Source organism: Phocoena phocoena, chromosome 5 (genome assembly GCF_963924675.1).
Source record: "Phocoena phocoena chromosome 5, mPhoPho1.1, whole genome shotgun sequence".
NCBI classification, from domain to species: Eukaryota; Metazoa; Chordata; class Mammalia; order Artiodactyla; family Phocoenidae; genus Phocoena; species Phocoena phocoena.
The window spans coordinates 137993833-138011034 of record NC_089223.1 but is presented as its reverse complement, the minus strand read 5'-3'; the positions used below and the strand labels follow the sequence as shown (position 1 = coordinate 138011034).

The window sequence follows — 17202 nt, the reverse complement described above, 5'->3', positions numbered from 1 at the left end:
GAGAGGCCGAGAGGGGTTGAGGAGGGCACCGAGGAGGACCCCAAGGCCTCGATGTGGGCCAGGGATGGACAGCAGTCAGGGTCAGCAAGGCTGGGGGAGGGGAGGGTTTTGGGGCAGAGAGGGTTTCAGGTTTGGAGATGATGAGTTTCCTACGAACATTAGACGTGCAGGGGAGGGGACACGGAGTTAGGAGTCTGGAGTTCAGGGGTTTCCAGCCGGGCTCTGCCCCACCCACGCTGTGGACACTGCTCCCCTCCAGGAGCCACCCTGCTGTCTCAGTGTTACTGCTGCAGCCCCTCCCCCTCACGAGCAGCTCACTTTTCTGGGGTCCGTGACACTCTCCCAGCCCTACCTGTCCCTCCAGCATCTGCTGGGCCTGGGCCCTGTGCTTGGCCACCTTCCTTCCTGCTGCTGGCGTGGCGTCCCCCGCCTCCTCCGCGCGTGACCACCGGCCCTGCTCCTCCTGGCGAGGGCACCACCATCCGCCCTCCTGGCCCTGGCACCTTCCTTCACCCACATCTAGCGGGCACTTCTACTCACCCCTCCAAAATGCCGCGGCTCACCACGGGCTCTTCCTTCCGCCGCGCCGCCAGGTCCCCAGGAGCACCTACCAGCCGCCCAAGGAGCAGCGGCTCCTGGAGACGACCAAGAGATACAATCGCCGCAAGGCTGAGGTGGGCCCCCTGTACGCGGAGACCCCTGTGGGGCATCAGGGGCGAAAGGCAGCTGGGGAGGAGGCGAGGGGCGGGGGCGGGGGCGGGGCTGGCCCATGCCTTTGCGGCCCGGGGCACCCGCGGGGGCCGGCGGGCTGGAGCGGCCTGTCTCTGTGCTCAGGAGCTGCTTCTGCGGGCCAGCGTCGAGGAGATGCGGTGCGCGCGGCCCAGGCCCCAAGGGGAGCCCCCGGTGGAGGTAACGCCAGCACACCCACAGCCTGGCCTGTCTTCCCGGCGGCCTCCTCTCACGTCGTAGACACGTCCCTCCCCGTGCCACGGCCACGGCCACACTTCGAGGGCCACGGAGGGTCAGGGCCCAGCGCCGCCAGGCTGAGTGCGGCCGAGCGGGCAGGTGCATCGTCTCCTTCCCTGGGTGTCTCCAGATTTTCCATCCTGAGCACTTAGTGTTTCTGTGAGGAAAACCCCAGGGTGTGTTTGTCAATAAGGAAAGTCAGGGAGCAGGATAGGGAGGGCCCATTCTGGGTGGATGCTGAGTGAGGCTCACGCAGGAGGAGCTGCCCGGCCCCGCCTCCCCGCTCCCCCCACTCCGGACCCGCCTGGGCGGCGGCGGACGGGGCGAGGTGAGCCCCCCAAGCAGTTGGGGCAGCCCAGGAGAGTGGGCACCCCACACAGTAGCAGCAGGCCCCGGGGTGTGATGGCTGAGGTGCTGTGGTGGGGAGCTATACCCGCTGCTCGCCCACCGTGGATGTGGTGCCCACCCTGAGGGTGTCTGCAGAGCAGCAGCGGCCTGGGAGGGGGCAGCCCAGGGAAGGTCCTGGGGGCCGGCCCCGGGGGCAGTGGAGGAGAAGCCCCTGAGCCCAGAGGCTCCAGCCCCCCGACTAGGAGCTGCGGTCCCCGGCCCGGCAGGCTCTGCACCTTCCCTGCCCCTGCCTGGGCGGCTGGACGGCCTTGGAGGACAGAGGTGCTGCGGGGGACCCAGTGCAGGGAGCTGGCTGGGCTGGAACGCGTGGGTGGGCAGCTGGAGTTAGGACAGAGGGGAGTGGGCCAGGCCTCCCAGGGCTGCAGGGCCCCCCGCTCAGCCGGGGTGTGTTTGGGGGCACCTTGTGGGCACAGGTGCCAGACCCTGACCCCCATAGGACTCCAAGGAGAAGCTGCGGCTCCGATTTCCACCTCGAATCCTCAAGGCTCCGAAACTGACCTTCTACAGGGTGAGCGGTGCCCCTGACTCTCGGCTCGGCTCGGCTCGGCTCGGGGCCTTGGCTCCAGGCCCCGCCCCCTGGGGCCCACCTCCGGGCCTGTTCCCCTGAGGACAGCCCCGCCCTTGAGGCAGAAGGAAGCGCTGGGGAGGGGGCAGGAGGGCAGAGGGGCACTTGCTGCTCGGAGGCTCCCCTCCCCCATCACAGCCGGCCCCTACTCTCTCCTGCAGCCCAACGATGACTCCCCGGTCAAGCTGAACACTGCTGCCATCCTGCGAGAAGGGGCCTTATACCAGCGGCAGGTGGAGAGAGAGCTGCAGAGGTGGGGTGGCAGCTCCTTGGCCTCCCCTCCCCTCCGGGAGCGCAAGAGGGGCCGGCGCCTGGCAGCTGCAGTCCTGCAGAGGCGGCTTTGGGTGGGGGGCACCCAAGCAGACCAGTGTCAGGGTCACAGCTGAATCGTAGGAAGATAATCTGCACTCAGTGAGGGAGATGGACTGGGTAGGAGGAGGCTTAGCAGAAGCCTGGCCCACCCCAGAGCCCCCTGAGGGGTCACCTTCTCCTGGGATCCCTTTCTGATACTCCCTCCCCTACCAGCAGGGCTGCAGACCCCTGCACTTACCCCAAGAGTTGGGCTGCGGGTGGGAGCTTGGGTGGCTGACCAGATGGATGAGAGGATGGACAGACGCACAGGTGGACAAGAGGGTGGCGGATGGACGGACAGGTGGGCAGGGGTGGCGGATGGCCAGACAGGTGGGTCACACACGAGTGGATGGGGGCTGGAGATGTGGCTGGAGGGCGGACGCACAGGACCGGGACGGGTGGACGGGTGGACAGTGCGTGGAGCGGGTGGCTGGTGTTGGTAGAGGGCGGCCCACGCCTGTGAAGGCCACTGCCCCCAGGGGAACTGTGGCCTCCTGGTGTCCCATGCAGCCCCACCACAGGAGATGCCCAGCCCCGCCTCTTGCCTTCTCTCCCCAGGCTGGATAAGCTCATGGACGGGGCCGGGGACCTCTCCGAGTTCCTCAAGTGGCAGAGGAAGACACGGGCGAAGGACCTGGAGGAGCAGCTGGCCACAGGCGAGTGCCGGAGGCTGCAGGGGAAGCTCAGCCGCGAGGAGGCCGTCCTGGCACGGCGGCAGGTGGTGCAGGAGAAGAAGCAGAAGGCCGACCAGAAGAAGGAGGAGGTGACGGGCAGGCCGGGGTGGCTGGGGCCTGGGCTGGCTGTTCCCATGGTTGCCGCCCCCAGGCATTTCCTCCTAAAACCCACAGAGTCGAGGTGCTTCCTCTGGCCCCATCTCACCAGGTGGGGCTTCTGGAAGCATCTGGGGTCAGCTGGGCTGCGTGGACTGTCTGGCCAGCACTTCTGGTCCAGACTGCCCCCCGCCCCCACTAGCACGGTCAGTTGGTCCGCACATCCACGTGTGAGGGAGGACCTGAGGTCTGGCAGAAACTTCCAGAGGGCCAGCATGTTTGCATAAGATGCGAGAGAGTCTGTGGACACCCACGTTTCCACTTCGGATGCTCTGGACGTCAGTCCTGCCCTTCCTCCTCCTAGGACGGACGTCCTGGCCGGGGCCTCCCTGCCCGTGTCCCTTCCAGTGGGCCTGGCGGCGGCCCAGATGAGGCGGGAGCCTGCAGGGCCCAGAGGCCCAGCCGTAGCCCCCTCTCCTTAGCCGTGTGCTACTGAGGGCCGCCAGTCGGCAGATGTGCCCCGGGTCCCCGCGAATTACTTCTCCCGGCAGACGCGTCTGTATCTGCTCTTCGTGTTAGGGTTGGCTTTCCTTTCTTTTTAGCTCACTTCTTAAAAATACAAAGTCAAAACAATATGACACATAGCCTCAGAGAAGTCTTACTTCTTGTAAGTCTGTAACTTACAGCCCATTTCCACCTCCACCCCAAGTCCTTATTTTCATGAATTTCTGTCTTTCCTTCCAAGCAAGTATGCACACTTCTTGTTTCCCCTTTTCTTAACATAAAATGGCCCAGCCTGCTTTACCGGCAACGAATAATGTTGTGCACGTTCTTCCTCTTTGTGGAGGTGGCCCTTCGAGGTCCACTGCTAGAGGAGGGACTGCTCCATCAGAGTAGCTGATGTGGAGGTTCTGTCTTGTTCTTGTGGCTGTTTTTGTTGGGGGTTTTGGGGTCTTATCAGAGATGCCACATCACCTTCCCTGGGCAGGAACTTCAAGGCCCCAGCGCCGGGGGAAGGGGCCCAATCCCCCTGACCCACCCACAGAGGTTACTGTACTGAATTCAGGAATTTTTGCCAGTCTCAGAGGTGAGAAATAGGATCTCAGTATAGCTCTGATTTGCATTGCATCTATGAAACGTGAATTTGAGGATGTTTCCATATAAGAGCCACTTGTGTGTCTTTTTCTGTGAACTGTCTGTTCATGTCTTTTGTCATTTTCTTTTTTTTTTTTCCAGTTTTATTGGGGTATCATGGACAAGTAAAATTTGTATATATTTAAGGTGTATAATATGATATTTTGATATACAGATACATCGTGGGGTGATTGCCACAATCAAGCTAATTAACACATAGTTACTTTTTGGTGCATGTGGTGAGAACACTGAGATCTACTGTCTCAGCAAATTTAAAGTGTACAAAACATTATCGTTAACTCTAGTCACCATGCTGTACGTTAGGTCCCTAAAGCTTATTCATCTTCTAACTACAAGTTTTGACCTTTTGACCAACATCTCCCCATCCCCCTCACCCCCCAAGCCCCTGGTAACTACCATTCTACTCTTTGTCACTATGAGTTCAACGTTTTTAGATTCCCGCAGAAGTGAGATGAGACGGCATTTGTCTCTTTGCGTCTGGCTTATTTCACCCAGCATGACGTCCTCCGGGTTCATACATGTTGCCACAAATGGCAGGATTTCCTCCTTTTTTAAGGCGGAATAATATTATAAGGAATAATATAAGGAATAATAATATTCCATTATGTACGTATAGCACATTTTCTTGATCCGTTCATCTATCGATGGACACTTAGGTTGTTTCCGTACCTTGGCTACCATGAACAATACGGCAATGAACATGGGAATGCAGATGTCTCTTCAACATAGTGATTTCATTTCCTTCAGATGTACCTCCAGAAGTGGGATTACTGGGCCATACGGAAGTTCCATTTTTTTATGTTTTGAGGGACCTCCATACTGGTTTCCATAGTGGCTGCCCCAATTTACATTCCCACCAACAGTGCACAGGGTCCCTTTTCTCCGTATCTCTGCCAACATTTGCTATCTTTTGACTTTTTATGCTGGCCATCCTAACAGGTGTGAGGTGATATCTCGTTGTCACTTTGATTTGCATTTCCCTGATGATTAGTGATGTGGAGCATCTTTTCGTATACCTGTTGGCTGTTTGTATGTCTTCTTTGGAAAAATGTTTGTTCATGTCCTTTGCCCATTTTTAAAATCAGGTTACGCTATTTTATTTTGCTATCGAGTTGTGGGAGTACCTTATATATTTTGGACATTAACCCCTTATTGGATATAGGATTTACAAATATGTTCTCCCATTCCATAGGTTGCCTTTTTATTTTGTTGACTGTTTCCTTTGCTATGCAGAAACTTTTTCATTTGTGTAGTCCCACTTGTGCTTTTGGTATCAAATCAAAAGTAAATAAATAATCTCCAAGACCAAGGCCAAGAAGCGCTTCCCCTATGTTTTCTTCTAGGAGTCTTATGGTCTCAGGTCTTACATTTAAGCCTCTGACCCATTTTGAGTTGATTCTTGTGTGTGGTGTAAGATAGGGGCTCAGTTTCATTCTTTTGGGTCTGTATATCTGGCTCTTCCAACAACATTTATTGAAGAGACTATCCTTTCCCCATTGAGTTTTCTTGGTGCCTTGGTCAAAGATTAGTTGACCATCTCCATTTTCTGTTGAGCTTAGAGTTCTTTATATATTAAGGAAAGTAACCCTTTAACTATAGTATGTTGTTACAGATATTTTGTTCCAAGTACTCATTTGGCTGTGCTTAAATGATGTATTTTTGCCATGTAAATGTAATTTTCATGTCATCAAACTTATCAGTCTTTTCTTTCATTGTATCTGGGTTTTGAATAGTTAGCAAGGTGTTTCCCATACCCATGTTATACAAGAGTTCACGCATGTTTTCTTCTAGTATTTCTGTAGTTTCAGTTTTACATCTGGATCTCTATCCACTTGAAGTTTATTCTTATACACGGTGCGAGATCTGGATCCACTTTTAATTGTTTTCAGATGGCCAGCCGGTTGAGTCTTCCAATCCATGAATGCGCTACGTCTCTCCATTTATTTAAATCTTTTATTTCCTTCATCTGGTTATTTAGGTTTCTGTATGTAAGTCCTATACAAGTTTTGTGAGATTTGCACCGAAGTATTTCTTTTATTGTTTTTGAGTGGTTGTAAATGGTGCTGTATTTTTAATTTTGGTGGCCATGTGTTCAATCCTAGTAGGTAAAAATGCAATTGGTTTTGTGTGTTGTTTTTGTGTCCTGTGACCTTGCTGAACTCCCTTATTAGTTTTCTAGGACAAACAAGGAATTTAGTTGTAGATTCCTTGGGGTTTTCTCCGTAGACAATCATGTAATCTGTAAATAAGAACAGTTTTATCTCTTCCTTTCTGATCTGCCTATTTATTTCCTCTTCTGCCTATTGCACTGGCTAGAACATTTGTGCCTAGTTCACCATCTTGGCGGAAATCAGCCTTTCACCATTAAGTGTAATGTTAGATGTAGGTTTTTCTGTAGATGTGCTCTTTATTAAGTTGATGAAGTTCCCCCCCATTCCTATTATTCTGAAAGTTTTTATCAGGAAATTCTGCCAGATGTTTCTCTGCATCAACTGATACGGTCATGTGATTTTTCTTCTTTATTTTATTTTATTTTTTTTTTAATCATCTTTATTGGGGTATAATTGCTTTACAATGGTGTGTTAGTCTCTGCCTTATAACAATGATTTTTCTTCTTTAGAAAAATTTAGTTAATATGGTGGATTACACTGACTGAATTTCACATACTGAATCAGCTTTGCATCCCTAGAATAAACCCCACTTGATTATGGTGTATAATTCTTTTTCTATATGTTGAATTCTATTTGCTACGATTTTGATTTTGTTAAAGTTGTTCTTGCACATAGTTTCATAAGGGGTGTTAGTCCGTAGTTTTCTTTTTTGTAATGTCTTTTGTCTGATTTTGGTATCAGATAATTCTAGCTTCATAAAATGAATTTGGAAACATTTCCTCCTCTTATTTTCTAGGAAAGATTGTGTAGAATTGGTATTAATTCTTTGAACATTTGGTAGGATTCTCTAGTGAAATCATCTAGGCTTGGAGGTTTCTTTTTTGACTTTTCTAAATTAGAAATTCAACTTCCTTACAAGTTACAGGGTTATTCAAATGATCTGTTTCATATTGAGTAAGCTGTAGTAGTTTGTGTTTTTTGAGGAATTGGTCCATTTCACTAAGTTTCCAAATTCATGTATGTAGAGTTGTTTGTAATATTCTATTACCATCCTTTTTTATTTTTTTAATTTTTAAAAATTAATCATTTATTTTTTATTTATTTTTATCTGCGTTGGGTCTTAGTTGCTGCATGTGGGTTTTCTCTGGTTGTGATGAGCAGGGGCTACTCTTCGTTGCGGTGCACGGGCTTCTCATTGTGGTGGATTCTCTTGTTGCGGATCAGGGACTCTAGGCGCGCAGACTTCAGTAGTTGTGGCTCGTGGGCTTAGTTGCAACACAGCATGTGGGATCTTCCCGGACCAGGGCTCGAACCCGTGTCCCCTGCATTGGCAGGCGGATTCTTAACCACTGTGCCACCAGGGAAGCCCTACCATCCTCTTTTATGTCTGTAGGGTCTAAAGTGTTTCATTCTTGAATATTGGTGATTTAAGTTTTTTCATTTTTTTCTATTAGAATTGCTAGAGATTTGTCAATTTCATTGATCTTTTCAAAAAACCAGGTTCTTGTTTCATTGATTTTTCTCTACTGTTTTTCAATGTTATTGATTTCTGCTCTTTATTATTTCCTCCCTTCTGCTTGCTTTGAGTTTATTTTGTTCTTCTTTTTCTAGGTTCTTGAGATGGGATTTAGATTATTGACATGAGACGTTTCTGCTTTTCTATTGTAAGCACTCAGTGTTACACATTTCCCTTTATTTGTTGCTTTAGCTGTGTCCACAAATTTTGGTATGTTGTATTTCATTTTCATGCAGTTCAATGTACTTCTTCATTTCACTTGAGATTTTCTCTTTGACCCATGGATTATTTAGAAGTATGTTGTTTAGTTTCCAAGCATTTGGAGATTTTTCTGTTACCTTTGATCATTGATTTCTAGTTGATTCCATTGTGGTTGTTGAACATACTCGGCTCTATTTATTTTAAATTTGTTGAGATTTTTTTCGTAATTGCTTGTTGCATTTTTATGAGGGCTTCTTTACAAATCATTGTCAAATCTAACATCTGTGATCTCAGTGCTGAGATTAGAGCTCAGTGCTCTACTGATTGTGTCTTCTTTCAGTTGGAGATCATCCTGGCTTTCGGTATGGTGAGTGATTTTCGATTGAAACCCGGACATTCTAGGTATTATGTTACAGGACTGTGGATGTTACTTAAGCCTTCTGTCTGAGCAGCCTCTCTCTGACGCCACTCTGGCAGGGGAAGGGGGGCACTGCCACATTACTGCCAGGTGAGCTTAGCAACCCACCGTCCCCACGTGGCCTCTGTTGACCTCTGAGAGGGGGCCCCTGATGATTTGTGGGTAAGGGCTCCAGCTAGACCTCCATCAATAAATACCCACCCCTGACTGGGAGAGGGAGGAGTACCTTATAACTGCCCCCCACGTGGCCTCCACTGTCACGTGACAAGCATGGAGGTGAGAGTCCTCACTCTGCACTAAGCCTCCTGTGATACCACCTTAGTGGGGATCGGGAGGGACCCTTGTTCCCGTGGGTGGGGGTGGACACCAGATTGCCATGAGCTCTCCTCTGACACCACTGACACCGGGGGCAGGTCCCAGCTTAGGCTCCTCTGTGCCACCTCCCCGTGATCTGGGGAGGGCAGAAGTCTTACGCTCACTCAGCCTTTGCTCAGGTTTTTCCTGTGATGTCTGGTTGGAGCACAGGTTGTGTCACACAGTTTTCTGTGTCTGTAGGCAGCTCCTTTCCTGGTCCCTTGGCAGGCTTTGGTTGGGCTTTTTTGTCTGCACCTATGGCATTTCTGGGTCCTCCAGCACCCAGCCTGGGACACATGAGGTCAAAGAAGACCCAGGGGCACCACCACCCCCAACACCGTGCCATCCTTCAAGTCCCACGGTCCCAGCCAGCCAGACTTCTTCCCTCCGCCTTTCATAGCCTTCTGTGTGTTTAGTAATTTATATTCAGGGGTTTTAGTTGTGCCTGGTGGGAGGAATAGGGAAAAGCACCTCTACTCCATCTTCCCGGAAGTGGAAGTCCCAGGTGTCGATTCTGATAAAGGCTTTTGCAGCATCTGTGGAGATAATCATATTATTTTTCTCCTTAACTCTGTTAATATGGTGAATTATATTAATGATTTCTTTTTTTTTAAACATCTTTATTGGAGTATAATTGCTTTACAATGGTGTGTTAGGTTCTGCTTTATAACAAAGTGAATCAGCTATACATATACATATGTTCCCATATCTCCTCCTTCTTGTGTCTCCCTCCCTCCCACCCTCCCTATCCCACCCCTCTAGGTGGTCACAGAGCACCGAGCTGATCTCCCTGTGCGATGCGGCTGCTTCCCACTAGCTATCTATTTGACAATTGGTAGTGTATATATGTCCACGCCACTCTCTCACTTCGTCCCACCTTACCCTTCCCCCTCCCCGTGTCCTCAAGTCCATTCTCTACGTCTGTGTCTTTATTCCTGTCCTGCCCCTAGGTTCTTCAGAAACATTTTTTTTTTTTTTTTAGATTCCATATATATGTGTTAGCATACGGTATTTGCTTTTCTCTTTCTGACTTACTTCACTCTGTATGACAGACTCTAGGTCCATCCACTTCACTACAAATAACTCAATTTTGTTTCTTTTTATGACTAACATTCCTATTAATGATTTCTTAATGTTGACCCATCCTTGCTTTCCTGCGACGAATCCCGTGCGGCTTCCCTGGAATTTGAAAGTCCTTGGACTCACATGGAAAAGTCCAGAGGCAGGAGGCAGTGGGTGGAGAGCAAAGGCGGGCTGTAGTCAAGCAGCCGTGCACTTCCCTTGACCGGAGACCCTGAGAGGATCCCGGAAGAAGCCACCCCGAGTCACCTTCAGAGGTCCACCTGGAGGGGCAAAGACCCCATCAGAGGGGTGGGTCCTGGAGGCCAGGGCTTGGACTGGAAGCTGCGGCCTGACAAGTGGGCTTGCTGGGCAGAGGGACTGTGTTCAGGCGACCCGCCCGCGGTGCAGAAGCAGCAGCTCCACCAGGGAGGAGAGCTGCTGGGAGGGAGGGAGGCCCCTCCTGCAGGCTTTGCCCCGGGGGCGGGAAGGCATTTGGAGCTGCTACCTTCTACTCCTTGGGGCTCTCTCAGTATTCCTGGCATGGGGCTGTTCTTGTGACAGCAAGGACAGAACAGTCTGCCCCTACGGCCCCTCCCCTCATCCGCCTGTCCTGACGCCTGGTCAGCAGGAGGGGCTCCAGCCCGCACAGGCCGGCACCCCCTCCCATGGCTCGATGGCGGCTTGGTGAGGTCCAGCTCCGTCCCTCCCAACCCCGGGGGTCTCGTGGGCCAGAGGCCTCCAGTCAGAAGCACAGGAGTCGTGGACCTCCAGGGAACAGCTTGAGAGAGGGCACCCTGTGGGGGCTGGCGGCCCAGCCACGACACCCAGGCACCCTCGGCCTCGCGTCATAATTAGGGCAGCTCCCCGAGCCCCGAGCCGTGTTCCCCAAAGCCCGGCTGACTCTGGCTGGACCATCCGGCACAGGTCCAGAGGCTTCTCTCCCCGACCTGGAACGTCCAGGTACACGCATGTAGATGATGAACGTGTTTTATGAACAAAGTAACCTGAGTAGACGGCGCTAAACATTTGAAGACAAAAGGAATTGTATTGTTTTCGTGTGCCATTCATGCTGGACTGGTGACTTTCACAGCCTCTGTGTCTTTTTTTTGTTTTTAGTATTAATTTATTTAGCTGCGCCAGGTCTTCCTTGCGGCGTGCAGGATCTTTAGTTGCGGTGGCGTGCCTGCGGGATCTAGTTCCCAGATCAGAGATTGAACCCGGGCCCCCTGCTCTGGGAGCACGGAGTCTTAGCCACTGGACCACCAGGGAAGTCCCCGGCCTCCGTTTCTTAATGGGACTTTGTCTCCACAGGAGGTTCCGTTGCCACAGCCTGGCCCATGCAGGGAGCCCCTTCCTCGCCTCTGTGCTCTCAGCATCCCTCTAGAGCCTGGAGGCATCCTTTCTTTCTTTCTTTTTTTTTTTTTTTAACCGGTACACGGGCCTCTCACCGTTGTGGCGCCACCAGGGAAGCCCGAGGAGGCATCCTTTCTTTTGAGAGGTAGGGTGTTTTGGGCCCACCTGAATTTTCTCTTCTTGAGACGTAGATTCAGTTACTCCCCGCCCCCCCCCCCCCCCCAGGCCCTCACCACAGAACCCAGTGTTGATTTCCATAGCTGAGGGCTGGGTGGGGGAAGCTTTCCTGGTTCTTCCGTGGTGACCAGTATTAATGTGCTCTAGCAACAGGGCTGAAAAGGATATATTTGTAAAGTCATGAGTGTAGCCCTGACATTGTTTTATCGTAAACAATGCGAATATATTTTCTTCACTTAATTTTATCTCCCTTTATTTATTTTTTTGGCTGTGCTGCGTGGCTTGCTGGATCTCAGTTCCTCAACCAGGGATTGAACCTGGGCCCTCAGCCGTGAAAGCGCCGAGTCCTAACCACTGGACCCCCAGGGAATTCCCAGTTTTATCCCCCTTTTAAAATAATTTGATGAACCATAGAAATAAGTAGCTATATTGGAAAAAAATGGGTAAAGTTCACATAATTCTTACTTTTTTTTTTTTTTTTTTTTTTTTTTTTTTGCGGTACACGGGCCTCTCACTGTTGTGGCCTCTCCCGTTGCGGAGCACAGCCTCCGGACGCGCAGGCTCAGCGGCCATGGCTCACGGGCCCAGCCGCTCCGCGGCATGTGGGATCTTCCTGGACCGGGGCACGAACCTGTGTCCCATGCATCGGCAGGCGGACTTGGGTGGGCCGCGCTTGCTCTAAGCCTCTTCCGGCTCCTGGTGACCCCAGGAATTCCTTGGTCTGTGGCAGCCTCACCCTATCTCTGTCTCCACTCCACCTTCACGTGGCCATCTTCTCCATGTTTCTCTGGGTCTTCTCCTCTTCTTATATTGACACTTGTCATTGGATTTAGGACCCACCCTAAATCCAGGATGGTTTCATCCCAAGATCCTTAACTCATTACTTATTGGATCCTTAACTAGTTGGAAATAAGATCACACTCTGAGGTTCCAGGTGGACATGAATTCTGGGGGGGCACCAACCTACTACACCAGGGTATATTTGTCACAATCAAGAAACCAATATGGGCACGTAACTTAACTAAACTCCACACTCTATTTCGATTTCAGCATTTTTTTTTTCCTACTTATGTCCTTTTTCTCTCCAAGATCCCATCCAAGGATGTCCCAGACTCGTCTTGGCCATGACATTGTCTCAGGCTTTCCTTGTCCTTGGCACCCTTGGCAGTGGTGAGGCGTGCTGGTCAGGTGTCCTGTAGAACGTCTGTCTGTTGAGATGCTCAGACTGGGTGTAGGAGGAAGACCACAGGGGCTACGTGCCTTTTCATCCCATCCCTTCAAGGGTGCCCGCCGTCAGCAGACTTATCAATGAGGAGGTTGGACTTGATCACCTGGCTTCTCACTGCAGTCATTCCCCCTTTCCACGTTGCACTCCTTGGAAGGGGTTTCTAAGCGGGGCCCACGCTCAAGGAGGTGGGTAGGTTATGTGGATTCTTCAGCACAGAAGACTTGTCTCTTCTCCCCCATTTACTCACTTATATATCCATGTATATCAGTCCACTCATTTATATCAGTGTGGACTCATGCATATTTATTTTATACTTTGTGTTATAATCCAATATGACGTGATGTATTTTGTTGCCAGCTTTGGCCACTGGGACCCCTTTCAGGCTGGCTCCTGTGTCCCTTCGACCTGTCCCCATGCCTCCCACCATCCTTTTGTTTTTTGAGCACTTCCTTACTTTATGGTGCCATAAAATGCTCCAGGCTCATCTTGTATCTTCCCTGCCCCAGACCTCAAATGGCCATTTCTCCGAGAACCATGGTTCCTTTTCTTAGAACCTGGAATGAACTTGCACAGAAAGGGATGGTCAAAAGCCATTTTTATATGTGCTGGCAAAGTGCTTTAAGAAAGGCTTCCTTCCTGCCCAGCGTGCCTGGCATCCACGCTGCCACACATGGACCCTGCACATACCATGCAGTCGGAGATGAGCCCCCAGGTGCCAAGACCTCCGGGACTGGGAGTCCAGGGGCTCCCTGGCAGCGCTGGGCAGTGACAGGAGGTATACATCCCACCCTGTCCTTTGTAGTATCTTGAAGACTGAAAATGATATTCTGAATTGTTCACAACAGCTCCACCCTGGAAAAAACCTGAATGTCTGTCAATGGTAGAACGTATCAAAGAGTTGCTATATATTCCCCGAAACAGCCACGAGAATAAGCCAACTGCAATTCCGGTGAAAACGTGGATGAGGATAGTACCCCCAGATACTGAGCAGAAGAGGGAAGCCACAGCCAGGACACGGGGCGAGTCCTGTTTGTGCGCGGTTCGAAGTGGCAACACCACGCCCCCCGGTTTAGAGCTGCGCATTTCTCAGGCTCCTCCCAGAAAGAAGGGTGTGGGGTGACCATCAGGGTGTGCCCGGGGGCGCATGTGATGGGGAACCTGGGGCTTCCCGGGGGCTGGCGTGTCCTACGCACAGGCCTGGGCAGAATCTGGACAGCCAGCTCCACGTGGCTGCAAAGTAAGCAGTGCCCTGCTCTCTTGAGTGGAGTCAGCGGTGGGTGGGCTTCAGGGCAAACCCAGTGGCTCTGACTTGGTTTCCCCAGGACACTGTTGGCTGCACTCCTCAGCTTATTGTCAGATCTGGCGGGGTGGCTGCGTGCTTCTGGGCTCACACCCCCAGGACCACAGTGGAGGAAGGGAGGACGTGAGGCGGGACTTCCCCAGCAGGCCCCACCTCCAGGCGCTGATGAGCTTAGACCCAGGTTCCAGGGCGATTCAGGGTCAGGGACTGGGTCCGCCGTCCAGACCTCAGGCTGCTCCCGGGGCTGGGGCGGGCCTAGGGTCGCAGGCAGCGGCTCTGACTGTGCCCGGCCGGTCGTCCAGACAGCTGAGCTGATGCAGCAATGTGCCGAGAGGCGCCTCCAAGAGGAAAGGTCCATGAAGGAGCTGGTGGAGCAGGTGATGGAGACGCAGAAGAACGTCAAAGTGGCGCAGACAAAGCTCCTGAAGGGCCGACGGCAGATGGGTACAGCGGGCAGGGGGGGTTCGGTACCCTCCCATGGGAGCTACCTGGGCCCAGCGCCGGCCCTGCTGCTCTCTGACCCCCTCAGCACCCCCTGGCTGGCCCTCAGTTCAGGAGGTGATAGAGGAGAGCCGGGAGCTGCTACAGCACAGTGCAGAGGCGGCCAAGGAGGAGCAGAGGCGGCGCTGTGAGCTCATCGCACAGTTGCGAGCCCTGGAGACGCAGCCCACGCGCAAGGGCAAGCTGGTGGACCTGACCCAGGTGAGGACGTGGCCCCCGGAGCCCATGCCCCTGTGACGACCTCGGGGAGCTTCCCCAGGTCTTACTGGGCCTGGCATTGCCATGAAGGATGTGTGCAGAATTGCCACCAAGGCCAAAGGCAGTCTGGACCCAGGCCGAGATCCACCTATCCGCTCATGCCCAGCTCCCCCGTGCCCGCCATGCTGGAGGCCTGGGTCTGGTCCAGATGCTCAGTCCTGCCAGGGAGGCCTCCGTCACCCCTGGGGGTGGGCAAGGTAGGCTTCGTGGAGCTGCGCGTTGAGGGAGCTCCCGGAACTCACTAGGCCTGGGTGGAAAGGGCAGTGTAGGGAGAGCACAGGTGCACAAAGGCCCAAGTCTGGGCAAGCAGGAGGCTAAGAGAAGGGCAGCCGTGCCTGGCAGCCTGTGTGAGAAACACCACAAGAGGCCAGGCTGGCGCGCGGTGACGTGTGGGAAGGCCTGGTCCTGGGGGGTGGGCAGAGTCCAAAGGGCTGTCTACCCAGGCCCCCAGGTCCTGGCTGGGGAGACAGTGCTGAACTCCACTTGGGCCCTGCCACAGGGGAGGGGCCTGCAGGGCACCCAGCTGAGATGTCCCCACAGAGGTCGAGGGCTGCAGAGCAGGCCCAGGCTGGAGAAGCCGGATGGTGGACACGTCACACAGGCACCACTGAGTAGACAGGAGGAGGTCTCCTGGGCACCAGGCCAGGCCTATGGCACTCAAGAGTGCTGCTGGTACTGGTGCCAGCGCCCTGGAGATGGCCAGGCAGGCTGGGCCTGGGCCTGGTTCCCAGCCTGGGGCCTCCCCTGCCCACCCTGCAGATCCCTGGCTATGGCCTGGAAGGGGAGATGTCGGTCGTGGAGCTGCGTGAGCGGCTGGCCCTGCTCAAGGAGACCCAGAGGTGCAAGGAGGAGGAGAAGCGAGACCAGATCATCCAGGGCAAGCGCGCCAAGAGCCGGGTGCTGCAGAACACGGTGGAGCAGATCTCGCTGTGCCGCGCGGCCATGGGGAGGTCTGCAGCCTTAAGGTTAGTGCCCATGGCCCGGGGCGGATGCCTTGGGTGGGCAAGGAGCAGGGAGACTGCTTTTGCACCCTCCTGGGTGGCTTCTTGTAGCAACCCACCACCCTCCCGCCCAGGCAGTTCCCTTGCAATCACTTGCCCCCCAACTATTTTCTTTAAAAAAAAAAAAAAAAAACACACATTTATTTATTTGTTTATTTACTTCTGGCTGCGTTGGGTCTTCGTCACTGCACTCGGGCTTTCTCTAGTTGCGGCAAACGGGGGCTGCTCTTCACTGTGGTGCGGGAGCTTCTCTTGTTGCGGAGCACGGGCTCTAGGCGCGTGGGCTTCAGTAGTTGTGGCTCACAGGCTCAGTCGTTGTGGGTCGCAGGCTCTAGAGTGTAGGCTCAGTAGTTGTGGCGCACAGGGTTAGTTGCTCCGTGGCATGTGGGATCTTCCAGGACCAGGGCTCGAACCCATGTGCCCTGCATTGGCAGGCAGATTCTTAACCACTGCGCCACTAGGGAAGTCCCTTTTTTTCCCTTTTAAACAAGGACTTAGTTGGGGTTCACACATCAAATTTGTCAAACATCTCTCCTCTCTTTTCACGGAGAGCACGTGGACACACGCACGCCTCTTTGTTAGGAACACTGTGGTGACTTTTCCGGCCCCTTGTGGCCGAGTATGGAAGAGATCTGCAAAGATAGCAGAATCTTAGCCGCAGCCATCTCTAGGCAAGAGTGGCAAGGGGAGGGCAAGATGAAAGGGCGTTCGCATTTTATCCCCAATACCAAGATAGTTAATACCTACGGAATACTTTTTAAACTGTGAAATACAAGGAGCAAAAAGATAGAGGCGCTGGGGGGAACCCCGCCCCGAGCGGCCCTCTCCACCTGCACCTAAATCCCTTGAGTCAACCCGCGGTGGGGTTCTCCTAAGCCAGCCCCGCCGCCCGCCCAGGTGGGAGGAGAAGAAGGCGCAGTCGGCGGCCGCCGGAGCGCCCTCCCGGGACGAGCGGGTGCTGGAGCTGCAGCGCAGGATCCAGGAGAAGGCGGCCGAGCGCCGCGGGCAGGAGGCACTGCTGCACGTGCCGGCGCCGCGGGCAGCTCGTCCCAAGCAGCAGGTGAGCCCCGGAGGCGGGCGCGAGGGTGCGCAGCGCAGGCGTTGGAGGTAGCGGGGGGCCGGGCGCGGTGTGGGGGGACGGCCCTGCCCCGCGTCGACCTCCACCGCCCGCCCGCAGGCGCAGCTGGAGGCGCAGCGCGGGCTGGAGCTGGAGCAGAGCCGGGAGCGCAGGCTGCGGGCGCTGCAGCGGGGAGGCTCGGCACGCGGGCCCGCTCGCTGCCTGGGGGCCGTCTGAGCTGGGCGGGGGCCCGCCCTGGGACCCCGAGACCCCGAAACCCCCGCCCGAATAAAGCCTGGGCGGCGGTGTGCACCTCCCCTTCCTTGGCCGCGCCCCCCGCCCCACTCCGCCCCAGTCTCCTCCCGCCCAGAGCAGGGTTGCCAAATAAAATGCCAGTTATTGCGTGGGACAAGCTAATGCTAACAGAAGGATCCGCTGGAATTCAAATTT

The 17202-nt window shown here is 53.6% G+C and overlaps 1 protein-coding gene across 1 annotated transcript in view; it reads left to right on the top strand.

The window, feature by feature from the left end:
• Positions 1-16989, top strand: part of CFAP99 (cilia and flagella associated protein 99) — a 34634-nt gene extending 17645 nt beyond the window's left edge. Inside the window, exons 6-15 of the mRNA XM_065877292.1 lie at positions 594-674; positions 835-909; positions 1811-1882; positions 2101-2192; positions 2849-3053; positions 14238-14379; positions 14486-14637; positions 15454-15659; positions 16593-16755; positions 16873-16989. Of these exons, the coding sequence (XP_065733364.1) occupies positions 594-674; positions 835-909; positions 1811-1882; positions 2101-2192; positions 2849-3053; positions 14238-14379; positions 14486-14637; positions 15454-15659; positions 16593-16755; positions 16873-16989 (1305 nt within the window). The remainder of the gene's footprint in view (positions 1-593; positions 675-834; positions 910-1810; positions 1883-2100; positions 2193-2848; positions 3054-14237; positions 14380-14485; positions 14638-15453; positions 15660-16592; positions 16756-16872) is intronic.
• The last annotated feature ends 213 nt before the right edge of the window (positions 16990-17202 follow it).